The 16,731-nt window shown below is 50.9% G+C and overlaps 2 protein-coding genes across 6 annotated transcripts; both read right to left on the bottom strand.

The window, feature by feature from the left end:
- Positions 1-853: 853 nt before the first annotated feature.
- Positions 854-4,607, bottom strand: GP1BA (glycoprotein Ib platelet subunit alpha). Of its 3 annotated transcripts, none has more exons than XM_030031648.2 (2): positions 4,459-4,607; positions 854-3,370 (listed from the first exon to the last, which is right to left on the bottom strand). In XM_030031648.2, exon 2 carries the CDS (start codon positions 3,366-3,368, stop codon positions 1,230-1,232), a length of 2,139 nt encoding a protein of 712 aa, XP_029887508.1. In that variant the 5' UTR covers positions 3,369-3,370; positions 4,459-4,607; the 3' UTR covers positions 854-1,229. The 3 variants fall into 3 exon arrangements, with proteins under 3 accessions (XP_029887508.1, XP_040983799.1, XP_029887509.1); XM_041127865.1 differs by lacking the exon at positions 4,459-4,607 and adding an exon at positions 3,959-4,452 and having other exon boundaries at positions 854-3,509; XM_030031649.2 differs by lacking the exon at positions 4,459-4,607 and adding an exon at positions 3,959-4,452.
- Positions 4,608-5,898: 1,291 nt separating this feature from the next.
- Positions 5,899-16,035, bottom strand: LOC115348666 (butyrophilin subfamily 1 member A1-like). 3 transcript variants are annotated; one of them, XM_041127870.1, is made up of 12 exons: positions 15,571-16,035; positions 14,762-14,866; positions 13,356-13,703; positions 12,518-12,799; positions 11,367-11,471; positions 10,747-10,767; positions 10,072-10,092; positions 9,410-9,430; positions 8,862-8,951; positions 8,420-8,452; positions 7,836-8,017; positions 5,899-5,989 (listed from the first exon to the last, which is right to left on the bottom strand). In XM_041127870.1, exons 1-12 carry the CDS (start codon positions 15,587-15,589, stop codon positions 5,969-5,971), a joined length of 1,248 nt encoding a protein of 415 aa, XP_040983804.1. In that variant the 5' UTR covers positions 15,590-16,035; the 3' UTR covers positions 5,899-5,968. The 3 variants fall into 3 exon arrangements, with proteins under 3 accessions (XP_040983804.1, XP_029887510.1, XP_040983803.1); XM_030031650.2 differs by lacking the exon at positions 5,899-5,989 and having other exon boundaries at positions 7,092-8,017; positions 8,931-8,951; positions 15,571-16,030; XM_041127869.1 differs by lacking the exons at positions 5,899-5,989; positions 14,762-14,866 and having other exon boundaries at positions 7,092-8,017; positions 15,571-16,034.
- Positions 16,036-16,731: the final 696 nt, after the last annotated feature.

Here is a 16,731-nt window from a genome sequence, read left to right as displayed (position 1 = left end):
GTCTCTGGGGCTGTTCCTGTTAGAATCATAGAATCATAGCATTGTTTAGTTTAGGAAAGACCTTTAAGATCAAGTCCAACTGTTAACTTAGCACTGCCTAGTCCACCACTAAGCCATGTCCCTAAGCACCACATCTACATGTCTTTTAAATACCTCCAGATGCACTAGCACACATGAGCTTGACTAGCAGACACATTTGCATAGCAGGATGCTTATCTCAGCTGGCCAAGCAGAGGCACACATATCCTTCTGTGGACCAAGTAATTAATCTGGCAGAAGGCCTGCTAACCCACAGTAGCTGGACGATACGTTTGGGACAGTGAGAACTGGAACAGCGTTTGAGACTGCAGAAGTGATTCATATGATCTAGTTGCTGCATTTGTGCACCAGTGCTGGGGCCTGCCATTTGACCCCTGCCAATGACAAGCTCTGTCTCCTTCTCACATGTCCCAAAATGTCTGGGTGACTTCTGCACAGGTGGTCACAAAGTTTGGCCAGCCCCTGGATACTTTGTCCTAGTGTGATCCCTTACAAGTCACATCCATCGCCCTCTGAAGCCTCCTGCTCTCCTCCCCCATTTCCAGCCATCCCATGATGGGTCATGCAGAGGCATCGACACCTACCATTTCTTAAACTTATTACATGACAGTGGGACATGCAGTGGGATGTTCCCACGTGATTCAACCCCACATGGAAAGATCACACATTTGGGGCAAAAGTCAGGAAGCTGGGTATAAGTGGACTTTTCCTCTTTATCGTCACTATTCCAAGTACTGAAGACAATTTAGCCATTCACTGTACCCTGCCAGAACTATGGGAGGTCCAATGAAAGGAAACTAGCACCCATTTGAAATTCAGGCAAAGAGAATATTTATTTTGTGATTAACAACTTGGCACTGAGTTGAAAGAACAGCGTAACTTTATGTACATCATTCAAACAGAAGCAGGTGGGACACAGAGTACAAAGTAAGCTCTGATTTCCCACATTCACCCCAAAACCAGACAGCGGCAGCCGCAAACTGCCACTTGCCCAGTTTAGGACATCTTCTCCCCCTGCCAAGTATGCAAGTAATTATTGCAGATCTAGAAACCTCAGGGTGTGTGAGAGAATACTAGAGAAAGGAGCTGGATGGCTTCCCCCTGGGCAAGCAGATCTTTCCCTTGTAAAACAAGGGTACGTGAAGCAGAGCCACGACCCTCCATCTCTTTCTCTGAAAATACAGAAGCATTTACAAGGTGTTGCCAGCATATTTCACTCTGACATCACCGATGGCCTTGACACCCCTGTCCAGGCTGTAAGCAGAAGGGGACCTCAGGGAGCTGAGGTTTGTGACCTTCAGTTTCCTGGAGAAAGACTTGAACGAAGCATTCGGAGGACTATGGTGGACCCACAGCTCCTTTGTGGTGCAGAAGGAGGAACTTGCAGGAGGACTGCGTTGCATTCCCAGGTCTTTAATCGTGCAGTAAGTGACCTCGGGGCACAACTCTACTTCCTTGATGGTACAGAACGTGGGGCGCTGGAGGGGGCTTTTGAGATGCATCACAGGGCTTCGTGTTGACTCCCTCCACCTCATCAGTGGATACTGCACCTCTTGGGTCTGCAGGGACTTGTGCCAGAAGGGCCGTCGCACCAGACACATCCACGCCAGCCAGCCTGCCAGAGCCAGCACGGTCAGGACCAGCAGAGCCAAGGAGGCCACGTAGAGCACCCAGTGCAATAGGCAGCAGTGCCTCAGCACCCACTGCCCCCACTGCGGACCCTCCCCACCTACCCGTGAGCGCAGCACAGGTACGGCCAGTCCTGGGATGGAGCACGGGCACAGGGGGAGAGGTGCAGGCTGGGTGAAGAGTGTGGTGTCCAGGGGAGCTGGCGGCGTTGGGGCATGAGTGGAAAGCATGGTGGTAGAGACCACCGGTGTGGTTGATGTCAGAGGAGGAGATGAAGATCGGACAGTGGAAGAGGCCTCTAGTGTGGCAGTAGAAGGCACTGTCGTGGAGGTGGTGAAAAACATGCCAGTGGACACTATGGGAGTGGCACAGGTGTTGGTAGTGCTGGCGGTGAGGGTGGTTTGGGGATGGCTGCTGATGCTGAGAGGTCTGGTGCTCACAGCGGTTGGCAGTGAGGTAGCAGAGACAAGGGTGGTGGGTGTGTGCGGGGTGCTGGCGGGGGCTTCAGTGAGAACGGTAGCAGTGCTGGGGGTCTGTGTGGGTGTGACGGTGGGACTGGCTGGCGCAGGAATGGTGGTGCTGGGAGCTCTGGTGCTTGCAGGCATCGCAAGTGAAGTGCTTGGGGCAAGGGTGGAGCTACAAGGGGTGCTGAGGGGAGGTCTTCTGGTAGCGAGGGGAGGCCAGGTAACAGCATGGGGCATCGTAGTGTGTTCTTTGGTGATAGATGGATGTGGGGGGGAGAAGGTGACCATGGTAGCTTTCTCCATTGTTTCTTCCTCATCACCATATTCATCCTCTTCCTCCTCATCCACATCCCCCACGTCCCTGCAGTTGGACTTGAAGTTGATGACAGGCTTCCACTGATGCTCGGGGGGGCTGTGGCACAGCACCTTCCTGGGGGCAACCTCGACCTTTGTCTTCTCCAGGCCCCGCTCTGGCTGATAGACACTGTCACTGTTCTGCCGGATCCAGGTTTGCAGGTAGCGCAGGTTGCAGTCGCAGTGCCAGAGGTTCTCAGTGAGGAAGACATACATGAAGAAGTGCCCCTTGGGGAAGAAGCCAGTGGGCAGAGTCTGCAGGCGGTTGCCTGAGAGCCAGAGGGTCTGCAGCGCTTGCAGATCCTGCAGCAGCTCCTTGGGGAGCTCCTCCAGGTGGTTGTCTGAGATGTCCAGGTCCTCGAGGGCCTTCAGCCCCACAAAGACCTCCTGGGGCAGCGTCCGCAGCTGGTTCCCTCGCAGGTCCAGGTCCTTCAGCTGTGGCACAGCCCTGAAAGACCCCGGGGCCAGTGTCACCAGGCTGTTGTGGGCCACAGCCAGGTGGGTGAGCTTGGGCAGGCCCTTCAGGGCAGGCAGGGCCCTCAGCTCATTGTGGGAGAGGATCAGCTCCTTCAGGCTCCGCAGCAGGGGCCCGGTGCGCAGAGACACCAGACTGTTGTTGGACAGGTCGAGGTCCTGCAGCTCGGTGAGGTTCTGGAAGGCGGTGGTGGAGACGGACACCAGGTGGTTGGCATTGAGCAGCAGGATGCCCGTGTCCATAGGCAGGCCTTTGGGCACCATGCTGAGACCCTGCCCTGTGCAGTTCACCTCCAGGAGGTCCTTGACGCTGTTCATCTCCGACGGGCAGGGCTGGCTTGGGTCGGTAGTGCCAGCTGGGGGCAGCAGGGCCGGGAGGATGAGCAGGAGTAGGGCAGGGACCTGCATGACTTGGAGGGGAGAGCCAAGAGATGTGGGCACAGGCAGGCACATACCTGCATGTCACCTTTCTTCCCACACAAGCACCATTCACAACAGCTGGCATCCCCCGCCAGACCTCTGGGAGCCCTCTGAAACCCCAGCTCCTCCCTGGGAGGATGGAAGGGAGACATGAGTCCCACACCTACTGCCAGCACCCACCCCATCATCTTGTCCTTGGAGGGCAGCAGGCTCAGCAAGGAGATACCATCTCTGCCCTTTTGCTCACCTCATCCTCCTCCATGGGAGGGAGAACCTGATTCAAGTGCCTCCTCATGGCGGTGCCTCCTCTGCCAGGGTGGCATTGCTGCCCTCACCGCTGCAAAAGCAGTGGCTCTGTGGTGTTCACGTTCCTGCATACCCACATCCATCCCAGCCCAGACAAGCCGTATGCTGGAAAAGGCTCCCTGAATAAGCTCTTACCCAACACCAACTGAGCCCTCTGCTAGATTTGGGTTCACAAAGTAGGAGCACGAGTCATGTGAAAAGAGCTTCCCATGCACAGAGGTGGCTACCCCGAGTTCCCAGCCCCTGATGGACACCGCTTCCCTGGGACTCACCCGTGGACCGTCCAGCGTTTGCTCTCCTGCCGCTTTGCCTCCCTCCTGCCCGAGGACCAGGCGCTGCTCTGGCGGCAGCGCTAGCAGGGGGGGCTGCCCAGACCCTCTATCAGCACGCACAGCTGTGGGAAGGGAGCTGCGGCTTCCTGAGCAGCCAAACCCATCTCCTGTCCTTCAGCACAGCCCTCGCTTCAACTGCGCTGCCACACCACCGTCTCCTTAGAAAAGTCTCAACCAGAGACCAGCTCCATAATTTCTTGTTTCTGCACAGTAAAGCAAGGGAGGGTTGCACCCAGGAGGAGCCCTTGCATGACCCCTTGCCCCCCAAGCTGCACCTTTTTACAACCTGGGAAAAGGGTCCCTTACACAAATGTCTGCCCCTTCCTCTGCTTCAAGGCAGCTCTTTCTCAGCATGCTCTGGGCTTCAATCCTTGAGGCACCTCAACCTGGCGACCGCAGCCCAGTTGGCATACCAGCAAGAAACAGTTTCTGCACATTACCTCAGCCAGTTGTTTGTGGTGTAGATGAGGGATCCTTTCTTTCTGGCTTGCCAGGAAAAACGGGGTTGGCTCTTCTGGAGAGCTCAGAGGCGGCTTTAACATTTGTGGGAGAAGCCTCAGCAGAGACCAGGCAAGGAGATTAGAGGCAGAGGAAGTAGCTCGGTTTTGCAATTCCTCCTGCTGTCTGTTCCTGCAGCCAAGCTGTCTCCACTTCCCTGGCCCATAGGTCACTCCAGAGCATCTTGGGCTGCAGGGCTGGAGGGTCACCCAAAAGCTGCAAGGGAAGATGCTACAGAAGAGAGGACATACTGGTTTTCTACTGGTTTTCCATTCTGTGGATTGTGGTGGGTCTACCCCAGCCAGCAGCTAAGCACCCACCAGCCATTCACCCACTGCCTCTATAGCGGTATGGGGGAGAGAACTGGAAAACTAAAAGTGAGACAAAAACCTTTGTGGGTCAAGATAAAGACAGTTTAATGAGTGAAGGAAAGAGGGAGAAAAATAGTGATGCAAAAGCGTTCACTCATCACCTCCCACCAGCAGATCGATGCCCAGCCAGGCCCCTTAGAAAAACTTCCTCCCCCCAGTCCACTTGCTGCAGGGGCATTTTAGTTCAGCTTGTAGTAAGAGCACTGGAGGCAGCAGCAGAGGCAGAACTTGGAGGACAATTTTTTGGCTCTGCATAAGTAATTAACAACAGAAAGCAGGGGATAGGAAGGGAGAGAGCAAATGTAACCTTGGCCGCCTTATAGGATCGCAGGGATTAAGCCTGTATGTGGTTGCCCCTCCTCCACAGCACTACTCTTACCCTCACCCTGGACATACAGCATCCCCCATGACACCACCAGTTGGCCTTCCACGCCACGGACCCACATTCCCAACCAACAGCCCTTATCATGGCTTCTGCCTCTCTGTCTCCCTTTTCCAGGTGGATGAATGTACTAGGACACTCTGAACCTTCAAAAGGTCCTTCAGCCCACGTGCTTCACTCCCTGAAGGAGAAGGAGCAGAAGACCCAAGCAGTCCACTGCGACATGTCTTGCTGAAGGGGAAGAGGCACGCTGTACCAGCAGAAAGGGGTGCACAGGTCAGGAGTCATCTGCAGGCACACTCTTCTCATGGCTGGTTACGAGTAATGAGGAGGAGGCCAGGAGAGACCCTGGGGTTCTGACGTCCAGGTGGGGAGAGCAAAGGAGCAGGGATGAAGTCTCCTTGCTGAACCTGCTTCCCTCAAGTGAAGGCAAGAGGGAGATGAGGGTTACATCAGCCATCCTACTAGCGACGATGCTTTTGCCTCACATTTGCAGTCCACTTTTTCATTTCTGCCCTAGGTTCAGCTTTTTGTCCAGCCCATCAACTTCTTCTTCTGCTCTAGAGCCTGTTCCCATGCATCGGGGGTCGATCTGCCATGAGGTTGTTGCCCCAACCTTGATTTCACCTGCAGACAGTTTCGAGTGGGTGTTTGGAGGGAACAAAGTGATCCAGGCTGTTCCCCACTGCCTTTAGCACCTCACCAACACGATATGTAACTCTGGGAAATAGGAAGGAGATCACGAGGTGATGGTGCCCGAGGGTCATAGAAACATGCAACTTCATCACCCCCAGCTTGAGGAGCACGGTGCTCCTTCTCCAGTGCAGAAAGCAGGGTCCGTATCTTCACCTTCCCACAGCCTTCTTTAGGGACATGAACCACTCTTCAGAGCCCTGGCAGCAAGGGCCACCCTCGTGCTGCCTGTCCCTGTAGACTTATGACACTGTTCACAGGAGGCTTTGGAACTCTCTGTCACTGGGTCCTTCGCCAAGCCCCTCAGCTACTGCAGGTCTCACAGCTGGTTTGGCTTCTGCTGCATCGTGTGGGCTTGTGCATGGCAAGGAAAAAAGCTAAGACATGACCACCAGCCTCTGGGAGCATTACTCCTGGGGGCTGGGCAGGCCTGGAGAGAAAAGTGAAAGCCCTCTTCGGGGTCCTCCATGGTGGGAGGATGGAGCTGCCCTGGGCTGAGCATGAACAGACCTATCCTGGCACACATGCAAGTGCATCCTCTCATTTCTGAGAAGCCCATGAATTCAGCAGCAATGCTGAAGCCTTCCCTTGGGAAGGTCCATGCTTGCTGGACATCACTTGAATGGAGGATCTGGTGTGAAAGCATGTCTGGCCTCAGCAGAAGCACATACTTCTATCCTCCCCTTGCAGGTGGCAGTTTCCACTGCAGCAAAATCTGGAATTGCCCGGAAACATGCCGCAATATGAGATGCCCTTCTTCATATGAATTTTTGGTTTCTCCAGTTTCATTTCAGCCCTCATGGGACATTCTGGGCTTGCTCCAGGCTCCTCAGTACTGTAAGCAAAAGCAGCTTTTCCTCCCCCAGAATGACCGACTAAAGATGGGCTCCATCTCACAATGTTAGATGCCTCCAGGTCACAGGTGAGCTCGTCACCTGGGCTTGTGCTGCAGGCAGGCACAGGGACAAGCACAGCCATGGACCAATCCCACTGACATGCCTTCAGTGCCTCCTGCAGGATGCAGTGAACCATTTTCTCAAAAGTGCCTGCAACTCCCCACAGGCTAAAAGGAGGTGGAGACAACGTCTCAGACACAGACATTTGGTGCTGACACGCGCGCAGACAAATTCTGCTGAAGTAACTTTATTTGGTAGGTTTAAAAAGTGATCCCTGTTGCAGGAGTGTCTTTTCAGTGGAAGTGTTGTTCAACAGGTAAGAGAGCGAGGATGAAAGGCGACAGTCACGAGCTGCAATCGGGGAAACTCTGACCAAACATAAAGGGTTAATCCTTCCCCTTAAGGGAGGTGCAGCACCAGGACAGAGGTCCAGAGAGGTAACAAGATCTCCACCCTTGGAGATCCTACACAATTCAGCTGAACAAGGTCCAAAGACACCTAAGGCACCTTTGAGGTTAGCCCTGCTCTGAGCAGCTGATTGCAACAGAAACCTCCACAAGTTCCTTCCAAACTAAATCCTTCTGTGAGTCTGAACTCCTGAGGTCCCCTCAAAAAAGCCTCCTTTTACTCTCTCCCCTTCATCAGGGCCACATTTTGAGCCACGTCCCAGGACCCAGCCAGACCCAAGGGTGGACTCTTATCCCCTCGAATGATGCCAGTGGAAATGTGAAGATGGGAATCTCCTTGTCAACACTGAAAAATGTAACCCGTCCCTCTTCGTAATCCAGAGAGACCCGAATCCGCTTGGGAGTCTGGATTTCAGGAAGGAGAGTGCGATTAGGGGACGTGAGAGCTTGGAAGTGCCCTGCCCACTGCCCCAGTGCCCAGATGCCCTGCTCAGGTTTAAACTCAATATCGCCCTTCCTTTTCACATCTTGTCGAGAGACGCCCACAGTCCATCCTCCTCCATCCACCACCTCCACCTCCCAGTAGTATCTCCCCGAGGTGAAGCCTTCACGGCCCAGCACACAGCGCCACGGGTTAAATCTCTCAGGGATGTCGGGGAGGTCCTGCAGCGTGTCTTCTCGTTTCACACTTTTGCAATCGTCAGACAGGACAAGGTCACAGTGGGCTGTGTCTGGATCCAGAACCACCTTCACTGCAGGACAGATGGAGTCAACACATCAGGGCAAAGCTCACCCTAGGAGAGATCTTTGCTGGGGCTGCATAAGGAAGAAAAAGGGTGCAAGCAATAACTGGCAGGCTGTGGCAAGGGAAGCTGCACAAGATAACAATATTAGTGCAAGGAACAAAAAATGAAGCAGAGAGATGACATCAAGTGGAGAGGGAAGAGGATCGTCAGTAGACCTCCAGGCTGAAGAAGTCCCCATGACTCTAAAATTTGGCCAGCACTGCTCACTGAGGACCAGGACTCTCCAGATTTGCCTAAAACTGGGGCATGCACCAAACGAATGAGGGGTGTGAGGGAGGGCAACTACCAGGAAGGGAGATTAAGGCAGGGAAGATGATTCAGCACCTTGAAAGACCAAACTTTAATTACCTTCTTCTATAGGCACTGCGTATTTTCTCCATGCTTTAAAAAAAAAAAAAAGAAAACCACAGATGAGAGGTAATCTGAACACACTTGTACTGGATTAGCTCAGGATAATGATATGCCAGTGTAGCTGCACGTTTTCTGAATTGTTGCTATATTTGTGAAAGTCATCTCACACCATGTAGCTTCAAAACTTCAACGGCTAGCTACATGAAAGGACTCCATTCATTTTCTACAAATATAATCACGCTGCCTGTCCTGATTCAGACGTATTTATGGCCTGTTTGTACTTTCTTTGAAAACTGAAAGCATTTTCTTCTTAGTATAAAAGGATTACAGGGAATAGCTTAAAAACACATAGAGAGCAAAGAAAAATAACGTTTCTGAAATGAGTTCAGTATTTTCTACCTCTTCCTTTCCCAAAGGGAAAACCAAAACCAGGACATACATGCAAAACCCAGATGAGAAAATGGCCCAACTGAAAAGTCTCCCATGTAGGAAGGAGAACAATACTCACCAAGTTCTTCAGCTTGTTTCTCTGAAAAAGAAGATAAATCAGTACATATGGGCTGTGGGATATTGATTTGGATATAACCTCTCCCATAACCACCTGCACGTGCAGGAGGGCAGGCTTCTGCCAATGCTTGAAAATGCAAAGCCCTCTCCCACCCCCAGCCTCGAGCTCCACTCTGCAGGTGATGGTGCAGGTTGTCCTGCTCAAATCTGGGGCAGGAAAAGGTCTCTGGGACGTCCCTCACCTACAAGGGGCCCTGTCCCTGGGCACTCTCACCCTGCCTGTGCCACCCATCCCCGAGCCCAGACACGATCTTCAATGATCTTTAATTTTTTGATTCTCAATTTCACTCTCTCCTTCCCCCCCATCCCCCAACCACTTTTTGGTTCACTTCACACTTTAAAAGTGTAAACGAAAAAAAGACCACCACTCCATACAGACTCTGTAAAAAATCCTTTCTAAGGAAGAAGAAAGAGACTCACCGATTTCTGCATCACGGTCCTCTGAACAACAAACAGAAACACACGAGTTACTATTTGACAGCATCCCTTCCCTGAGACCCCAGCTAAATGACCACACAGGTGAGGAGCGGCTGTGATGAAGGGGGCAGTCTGCTGATTTACACTCTGACTGCAAGGATGCTCATGACTCCTGAGTGAGCTGACCTGTATTTATTTTCCCCATCATTTATTTCCCTCTGCATTGGCACCAATTTAGCAAAAGCTCATTTTTAATAGCCAAAGGACTATTACTTGGCAATTCTATGAGCTACAAGCAAGTGAACAAATAAATAAAAATATATGCCCTCTTCAAGTGTTTTGGGTTTTTTTTGATTTCTTGGTAATCAAACTACATTTTCATAAGAAAATTCTCAACAGCTTATGTTTCTGTAATCTTCCCCTAAAAACCAATAACTTTTCAGTACTATTCCACTACTTAAATTAAAATGAGAGTATTAAAAAGCATTGACAGCCACTCAGGGAAAAAACTCTAATGACTTTTCAGAGCGAATTTTCACATTATTAGGGGAGGGGGAAGTAAAGTATCTGCCTGAAAAGAACATTTGGACAGAATGAGAGGATGAATAAAAAAGTCTGAAAGTTTTACAGAAGATTTCACTGGGAAGACAGGGAGTGAGACTTACGCAGTGCTGCCTCTTGCATCGCTGAAAAGCAAAACCAGAACAGAGCATCACCACCAAAGCTGATTCCTTTTCCCCTGAGACACTTGTTGGGGTGGGGAGGAGGCTGAAATTGCTTATGATGGAAAAGCTTCAGCCCAGGAGCTCCTCAAGACCTTTCTTCTCAAGACTTTTGGAGATCTTGCCCCCCCTCCCTGAACCCACCTTGGGCAGAGGCCAGCGCTGCCTTGCTGGAGACCTGAGCAAGGGCAGGTGAAGATGAAGGGGCAGGTTTGCATCAACAAAGGAGCAGCATGGGGTTAAATCTCACCTTCAGTGCTGCCTAACCTTTCCTGTCCCTGTGGTTTTTTTAGTGCTGAGACAAAGCTGAGGCCTGTGCAAAATGAAATGTGCTACCCCAAAGCTTCCTCCAGCTTTGGGAAGAACCTTGACAACCCTTTGAAATGCGAAGTTCACTGTTGGTAGAACATCTGTTCACGCTTTCTTTGGTTATACAATGGTTTTCCTTAAAATTACAACATCATTTCATAATTTCATCATTTCATAAATTAATTTCACAATTTCTTATAGCTGCTAGCCAAACCATTTCCCTCCCCCACGTCCCCGAGAAACATGCCCCATGAATTCTTCCATTTGATGGAATTCTCCAATTTCTGGAAAACGGAAAGAAAAGCTTACCTATTTTTCGCTCATGCTTTCCTATGAAGGAAAGAAAGAAACGTAAATAATTTTTAAAATCATCCCTTCCAAAGAGCACTGATTAAACCACACCAGGAGTTACAGCCCCTTGCAAGGCAGAAAGGCCACGGGGTCTGGAAGTGCTGCAGTGCCTGTACAACCCACTGGCTCCATCTCCTTTTGATAAGAAATAGAGCATTTCAGTTTCCTTTATTCCTCTGTATTATTTACTCCCAGAGGGGTCTTTCAGAAGGAAAGGAAGCCCTGCCAGGCCCCGAGAAGTGCCAGGGTTTTTTTGCAGGGCCAGGCAAATTATTGCTCCATTTCTGCGGGCAGAATCCACCCTCGGCTGGGGCAGAGGAACAGCTGGCTCACGCTGCTTTTATGCCCACTTCCTTCTTGGCTACACTTTTTGTTGGAGAAACAACCTTTCTTTTCTTGCCAGAAATTAAATCCCTGGGTCTTTAAGTTCCCTGGCACTGTACACGTGTCCAAGACACTGAGACAAGGCTCTGGGACCATCCAGGCATTTCTCAAACCCACTTGTCTGTCAAAACCAGAGGCAGATGCATAGGACGGCTGCCCAGCCCCCTTCCCCAAACACCACACCAGGATGATACCTTTAATTTTAAATAGATAAGCAGCAATAATAAGGAGAGCGACCACAGCAACCAGGACCACACACAAGGCAGTCATCCAAGGATGGGCGTTCTGGAAAAAGGGATCTGAAATATAAAATCCCCAAAGGGGTTAGGTTACTTTGCAAGTAGCAATGGGAAGTAGATTATTTCTATTTCATACAAGCTCATCCCAAGCAGGTCTGAATCCCAGCTAGGGCAAAAATCAGCTCCTGACTGTACTCCACAAACCAATAAAAAATAATATTAAAAAAAAAAAAATCCATTTTGGCAATTTAGCAGTTGTCTGACGGTGACGTTTTGTCTGCCTACATTGTGGGGGATTTTTAAAAGGAAAATGGATTTCTAACTAAATTATTTCTAGTTAAATCATGCTTTCTTCTCCTTTGGAAAAAAAATATTCTATTTCTTTAGGCAACATAGGATCAGAAACAGGGTAACATATGCATCAACAACAGCACTCCAGTGCAGAGCAGTATCACCAGAAGAAAGGTATGGGCCCCCCCGGGAAATAAAGTCTCCCAAAATTGTTCATTCCCAAAGTAAAAAAGGAACAGGATGCAGATGAAAAGCACGTGATACTGGAGTGCTGTTTGGTGTATGGTTAGTCCAGTTCACCACTGCATCTCTGTTCTGATATATTCCCTGCCCCAAATCAATCTTCCAGTAAGAAAGGAGTTTTTCTGTGTGATAAGAAAAAAAATACAAATATATTCAATATATGCAGATGCTAAAATGAGACAGAACAATTTATTTCTCATACCAAACTAGTAGAACAGGATTTCACAGCAGGTGAGACTAAGGGCACGGGTCGGTTTCTCCTTTTTTGTTTGGTTCCAGTGTTACGAATGTTTGTATTTAACCCAGGTGCCTACAGAAACTCCGCTACAATGCGGGTTGTCTTTTTTCCCCCCCTAAACCCACACTTCAAGACAAAACTGGTGAGTTTTGGCAGCACACCTGCACAAACGCTGCCAAAAGCCGCAGCTGTTTGTACACGCAGCGTGCAAAATACGCGTGATGCACTGAAGACACAGCCTGCAAAACGCACCTGAGATTTTCTGCCAGCGGCGCTTTCCAAGTGCAGCTCCACTGGGAACATTAACAGGGCGATGCCCTCGTCCTCTGCTCACCTGATATGTAAAAAGCTGATCCCTGTTCTTGGCTGTGCAGGACATGTCGAACCGAGCAAGAGAGTTTCTGGTTCGCGCCCCTGGTGAGGATTATGCTGCTTTCCGCTGCAAAGAGTCCGCTCTTATCCTGGGTAACGTTTTCTGAGAGGGATGGGAGATGCCGTCCGTGGGGATCTTGCCACAGCACCTGGGGCTGCGGGTACCAGCCGGCTGAGCGACAGGCCACGCGGATGCCCCCGTCCTGGTAGCGCTCCAGCGTGATGAGCGGGGCAGAGCCGCTGGCTGCGGGAAAAGAGAGACCCCTGGGTGATCCCACGGGATACTGGATACTGGGGGAATAAGGTGGCCTGGCTGTTCCTTTCGCTGACAAGAAGGGCTAAACTTCAACATAGACAAATCCCAGGGTTTTTTTTAAGACGAGTGTCACCTGGAGTCGGGACATTTCTTGCAGTCTTTTTTGCATAACTCAAAGATCTGCTCTGGAGCTTACTACTGTGGCAAAATAATCTGCAGGCCTGGATATTAAAATATGGAAGCACGAACCAAGACATTCTTACTTTATTACCCAATGACAAATTTTTTTCTTACACCCAGTTATATGAAGAAAACAATATCAAGAACACTTCTGAAGTAGGTAGCATATCTCATGAGCTCCTTACAGCTGCTCCGTTGGGAATTTCACCTCTCTGAGACATTCCTAGTATTTTCAACCACGACACTTAATAAAACCCTATTTCCAAAGCAACCATCTGAAATTGCTTCTGGGAAGAAGGACAGGGAAGAAAAGAACTGGCTACAAGCAAGTAAAACAGAGGTACCAGGGACACGGACTACAGACCTGTCACCTTCAGCTCCACCACAGCCTCATCGTAATCCGAGTCACGGCGAATAAAGCAGGTGTAATTCCCTCTGTCGGACAGTTGGACACGGAAAATTTTCAAGTCCACGCTGCCCTTGGCGAGGCCGTCCTTCAGCAGCTCGGTGCGCCCTTGGTATTGAAGCATCTGCTCCCCATACTGGTCCTGGCCCCCCTTGTAGCGATGCACGAAGGGCGAGAAGTGTTCCCGAAACCAGATCACCTCCGTGTCCCGCGCGCTCTGCTCTGGGGAGAAGCGGCAGGGCAACACCACATCCTCGCCCATGGCCACGGTGATGGGGCCAGGGGGTCCTGTCACGTTGAGCAGAGCTGGGAGAAACCCCCAGGGGAAAAGAAATAACCATGAGTTTGCTGCGGCGGCTGAGCTGGGAAAGCCGGCGGATGCTGCTCCGTGCGGTTCGCGTGCTGCCGTGCCACGCCACCACATTGGCAGCGTAACCGTGCCGGGGGAGACGAGGCATTGAGGGGAGGGCTGGGAGAGGGACCCCTGCCACGCGGCACGGTGAGTAGGCTGGGGTCAGGCTACCACCCGTTCCTCTGCTTCCCTGTCCTGCGCTACCGTGAAAGTTCTTCAAATTCCTAAAAGGTTATTTGTTCTCAAGGGGACAAGTGCTGCCCATGCTGCTCAGGGTGGGAGAAAGCAGGATAAGGAATGAGGGAAGTGGCTGGAAGGTTTCTGGGTGGTTGGCTGGAGAAAGCAGGCAACTTGGGTACAAATAAAACTCAAATATCCTCAGCTATTCACACCTATTACAAGAGAAAATAAAAACATCTCAGGTGCTCTGGGCACCTTTGGAAATTTAAAAAAAAAGGCTTATTAATAAGCTGGCCACTCAGCTTACAGAGAAAGTGGTTTCTGGTTGCGGGGAAACAAAAGCAAGTCAACTTTTTTTTTGGCCAGGGCTGCCCTGAAGAAGCTGCTTCAGGTCAGCAATCTAACAGAAAAAGAGGGCAGAATATTTTTTAAGATATTTTTTCATTGTTTTTTCCCTTTTTTGGATTGGTTCTGCAAAGGGTCCAGTGCACCCTGGACACAGCCCAGTAAAGAGGTGACATGCTGGGAACGTGCTGCAAGCAGGGAAAGCAGGGAGGGAAATAGCAGCAAACCATAATCAACTCATCAGCATCGTCTAATCTCCATCTGAGTTCAGCGAGGTTGTGTGAATGCCTGTCCTGACATGGCCAGAGGAATAAACCAGGATCCAGAGGGATGCTGGCGCTTTCAGAAGTGGACAAGGTTTATGGCAAAGGGCCTGACCCTGCTCTGTGCTCTGCCCTTCACGGGGAGTTGCTGCACTGGCAGTCGGGAAGATACTCAGGTTGGAAGCAATGCCACAGGGATCAGCAAGAACCAGGGGGATCCCTACCTGACTGCAGCTCGTGAACTTGGAAAACTAAACCACAAATGATAAAAGCCAGCAGAGAGCAGCGGAGGTGGAAACTGGAGAGCATCCTCTTCACTGGAGCACAACCTGGAGATGAGGAAGGAGAGGGAAAGGGCAAAAGGGAGGAGAAACAAGGGAATAAAAAAAAAAGGCAGAATTCACTTTTAAAGGGGTTTATTGCAGATTGTAGCTCCTTTTTATAATGTCTAGGGAACAGTCACAGATGCTGAAGGTTGAAATCAATTTTCCATCATCAGCCTTTGCTGATGCTTGGAAGACTTTGCTTGCTGCTTTACATACAAAGTACCCAACTGGTATAAAAAGTTGTAGGAATTTCCCATGGGGAAACAAAGGACAAGCTGCAACATCTCCTCTAATTCTATGAAAAAGTGGCAGTTGTTTTAATATGGAGCCCTTGCTTTTCTTATCCAGCCATAAGAAAGAGATGGTAAGGCACAGGATGAGAAGGAGAAACCCAGACCAAATGCATGTGGAGCTGGGGCTGTGCGCTTCTCCTCTGGGACAAATTCAGGACTCAGCTAATAGCTCATCCCCTGCCACCACACTGAGGGTGGGAGGAGGTCTCAGACCAGGGAAAGCAACATAACCAAAACAGTAATTCAACACCCAGCCAAGATGGGACCTGGCCATTCTCTGAACCCCACCTCAAACCCTCTTATCACTCGCTGACTTAGTCCTGGCTTTGTTAACAAGAAGTGAAAACTATGACCAATTTTGGCAGATGGCAGAAAGTGATTTCAATCTGCAGCATTCCGAGAGATGCCACATACCTGGAGGCTCCGAACTCATGGGCTCAGGGCTGGGGCAGCGGCTGCTCGGCAATCATGTAGCGCATCCAGAGGGGCCACCCCGATCCGAGCTATGCATTTCCCTGTCCAAAAATGAAACAAAAACGTCACGCTGTGTCCCAGCCTGCCAACTGTTTCCTCCTGCGCTGCCTCCACTCAAAAATGAAAGTCACCGAGTCATTTGGGTTTTTTTCAGCAATGCTTTTGGTCAAGAAATGCTTTTCTGGCAACATCGACAGGCACAGCCCTGCCACAGACCCCCTCCATGGCTGCGGATCGCAGCCTCCTCCCACAGCTCCCGCTGGACTTGGGAGGGATTGGAAACTGGCAGCAGTTTGCACGTTCCCTTCCCGGAGGGAGTGGGAAGGAGGAGGGTGACTGAGCTGGGATTCGCACCCAGAGGCAGTGCCGGGGTGGGAGTAAAGCCCAGCACTAGCTTAACAATTGCTTAAAAGCAATTCCTGCCCCGGCCAAAAGGTGAGGCCGTCGAGGATGATTTGTTCGGGGAAAGCTGCTGCCCTGAGATGTGTTGCGAAGGCAGCCCCGCAGGGCGCTCAGCCCAGCCAGGTCCAGCAACCTCCCGTCCCCAGCCAGGAGCGTGGGCGCACGCGGGAGGTGAGAGCATCTGCTCAGGTAAAGGGACCCGATCAGGGACCTTGCCGAAAGGGATGACAAGTTAAAAAGGAGATGATGAATGAAGCGTACAGAGACACAGACCTGGCCAACAAATGATAGCGGAGATAAGTGTAATAAAGCAACCTCATCACTCATAATATCGCTGGGCTATGACAAATCTGCAGGCATCACTTCAGGAGGGGGCCAGCCTGGCTTTTGCAACTGTAAGGATGCAAAGCTGGGGGTCCCAGATGCTGGGGGGTGTCAGTGGAAGTATGTGAACAGCTAAAGGCACATGCAGCGGAAGGGAATCGGGGAGGACAAGGTGGGGGACAGACAGAAAAGGGTGTAAAAGGGACCAGTCGCGGGTAAAACGGAGCCAGTCAGCACGCTTGGCTGGCTGGTGAGTCGGAGTCCCCGGGTCCAGGCAGGGGTATCAGGCAGGTGGAAGGTCCACGCTGGTGTCTGGGAGGCCCACGAGTGTGGGGTGCCTGTGGGGTGAGCGTGCGAGTGCTGTGTGTTTGCAGC

The sequence above is a fragment of the Aquila chrysaetos genome, chromosome 12 (genome assembly GCF_900496995.4).
Source record: "Aquila chrysaetos chrysaetos chromosome 12, bAquChr1.4, whole genome shotgun sequence".
NCBI lineage: Eukaryota > Metazoa > Chordata > Aves > Accipitriformes > Accipitridae > Aquila > Aquila chrysaetos.
This window is presented reverse-complemented; position numbering and strand designations above follow the sequence as displayed.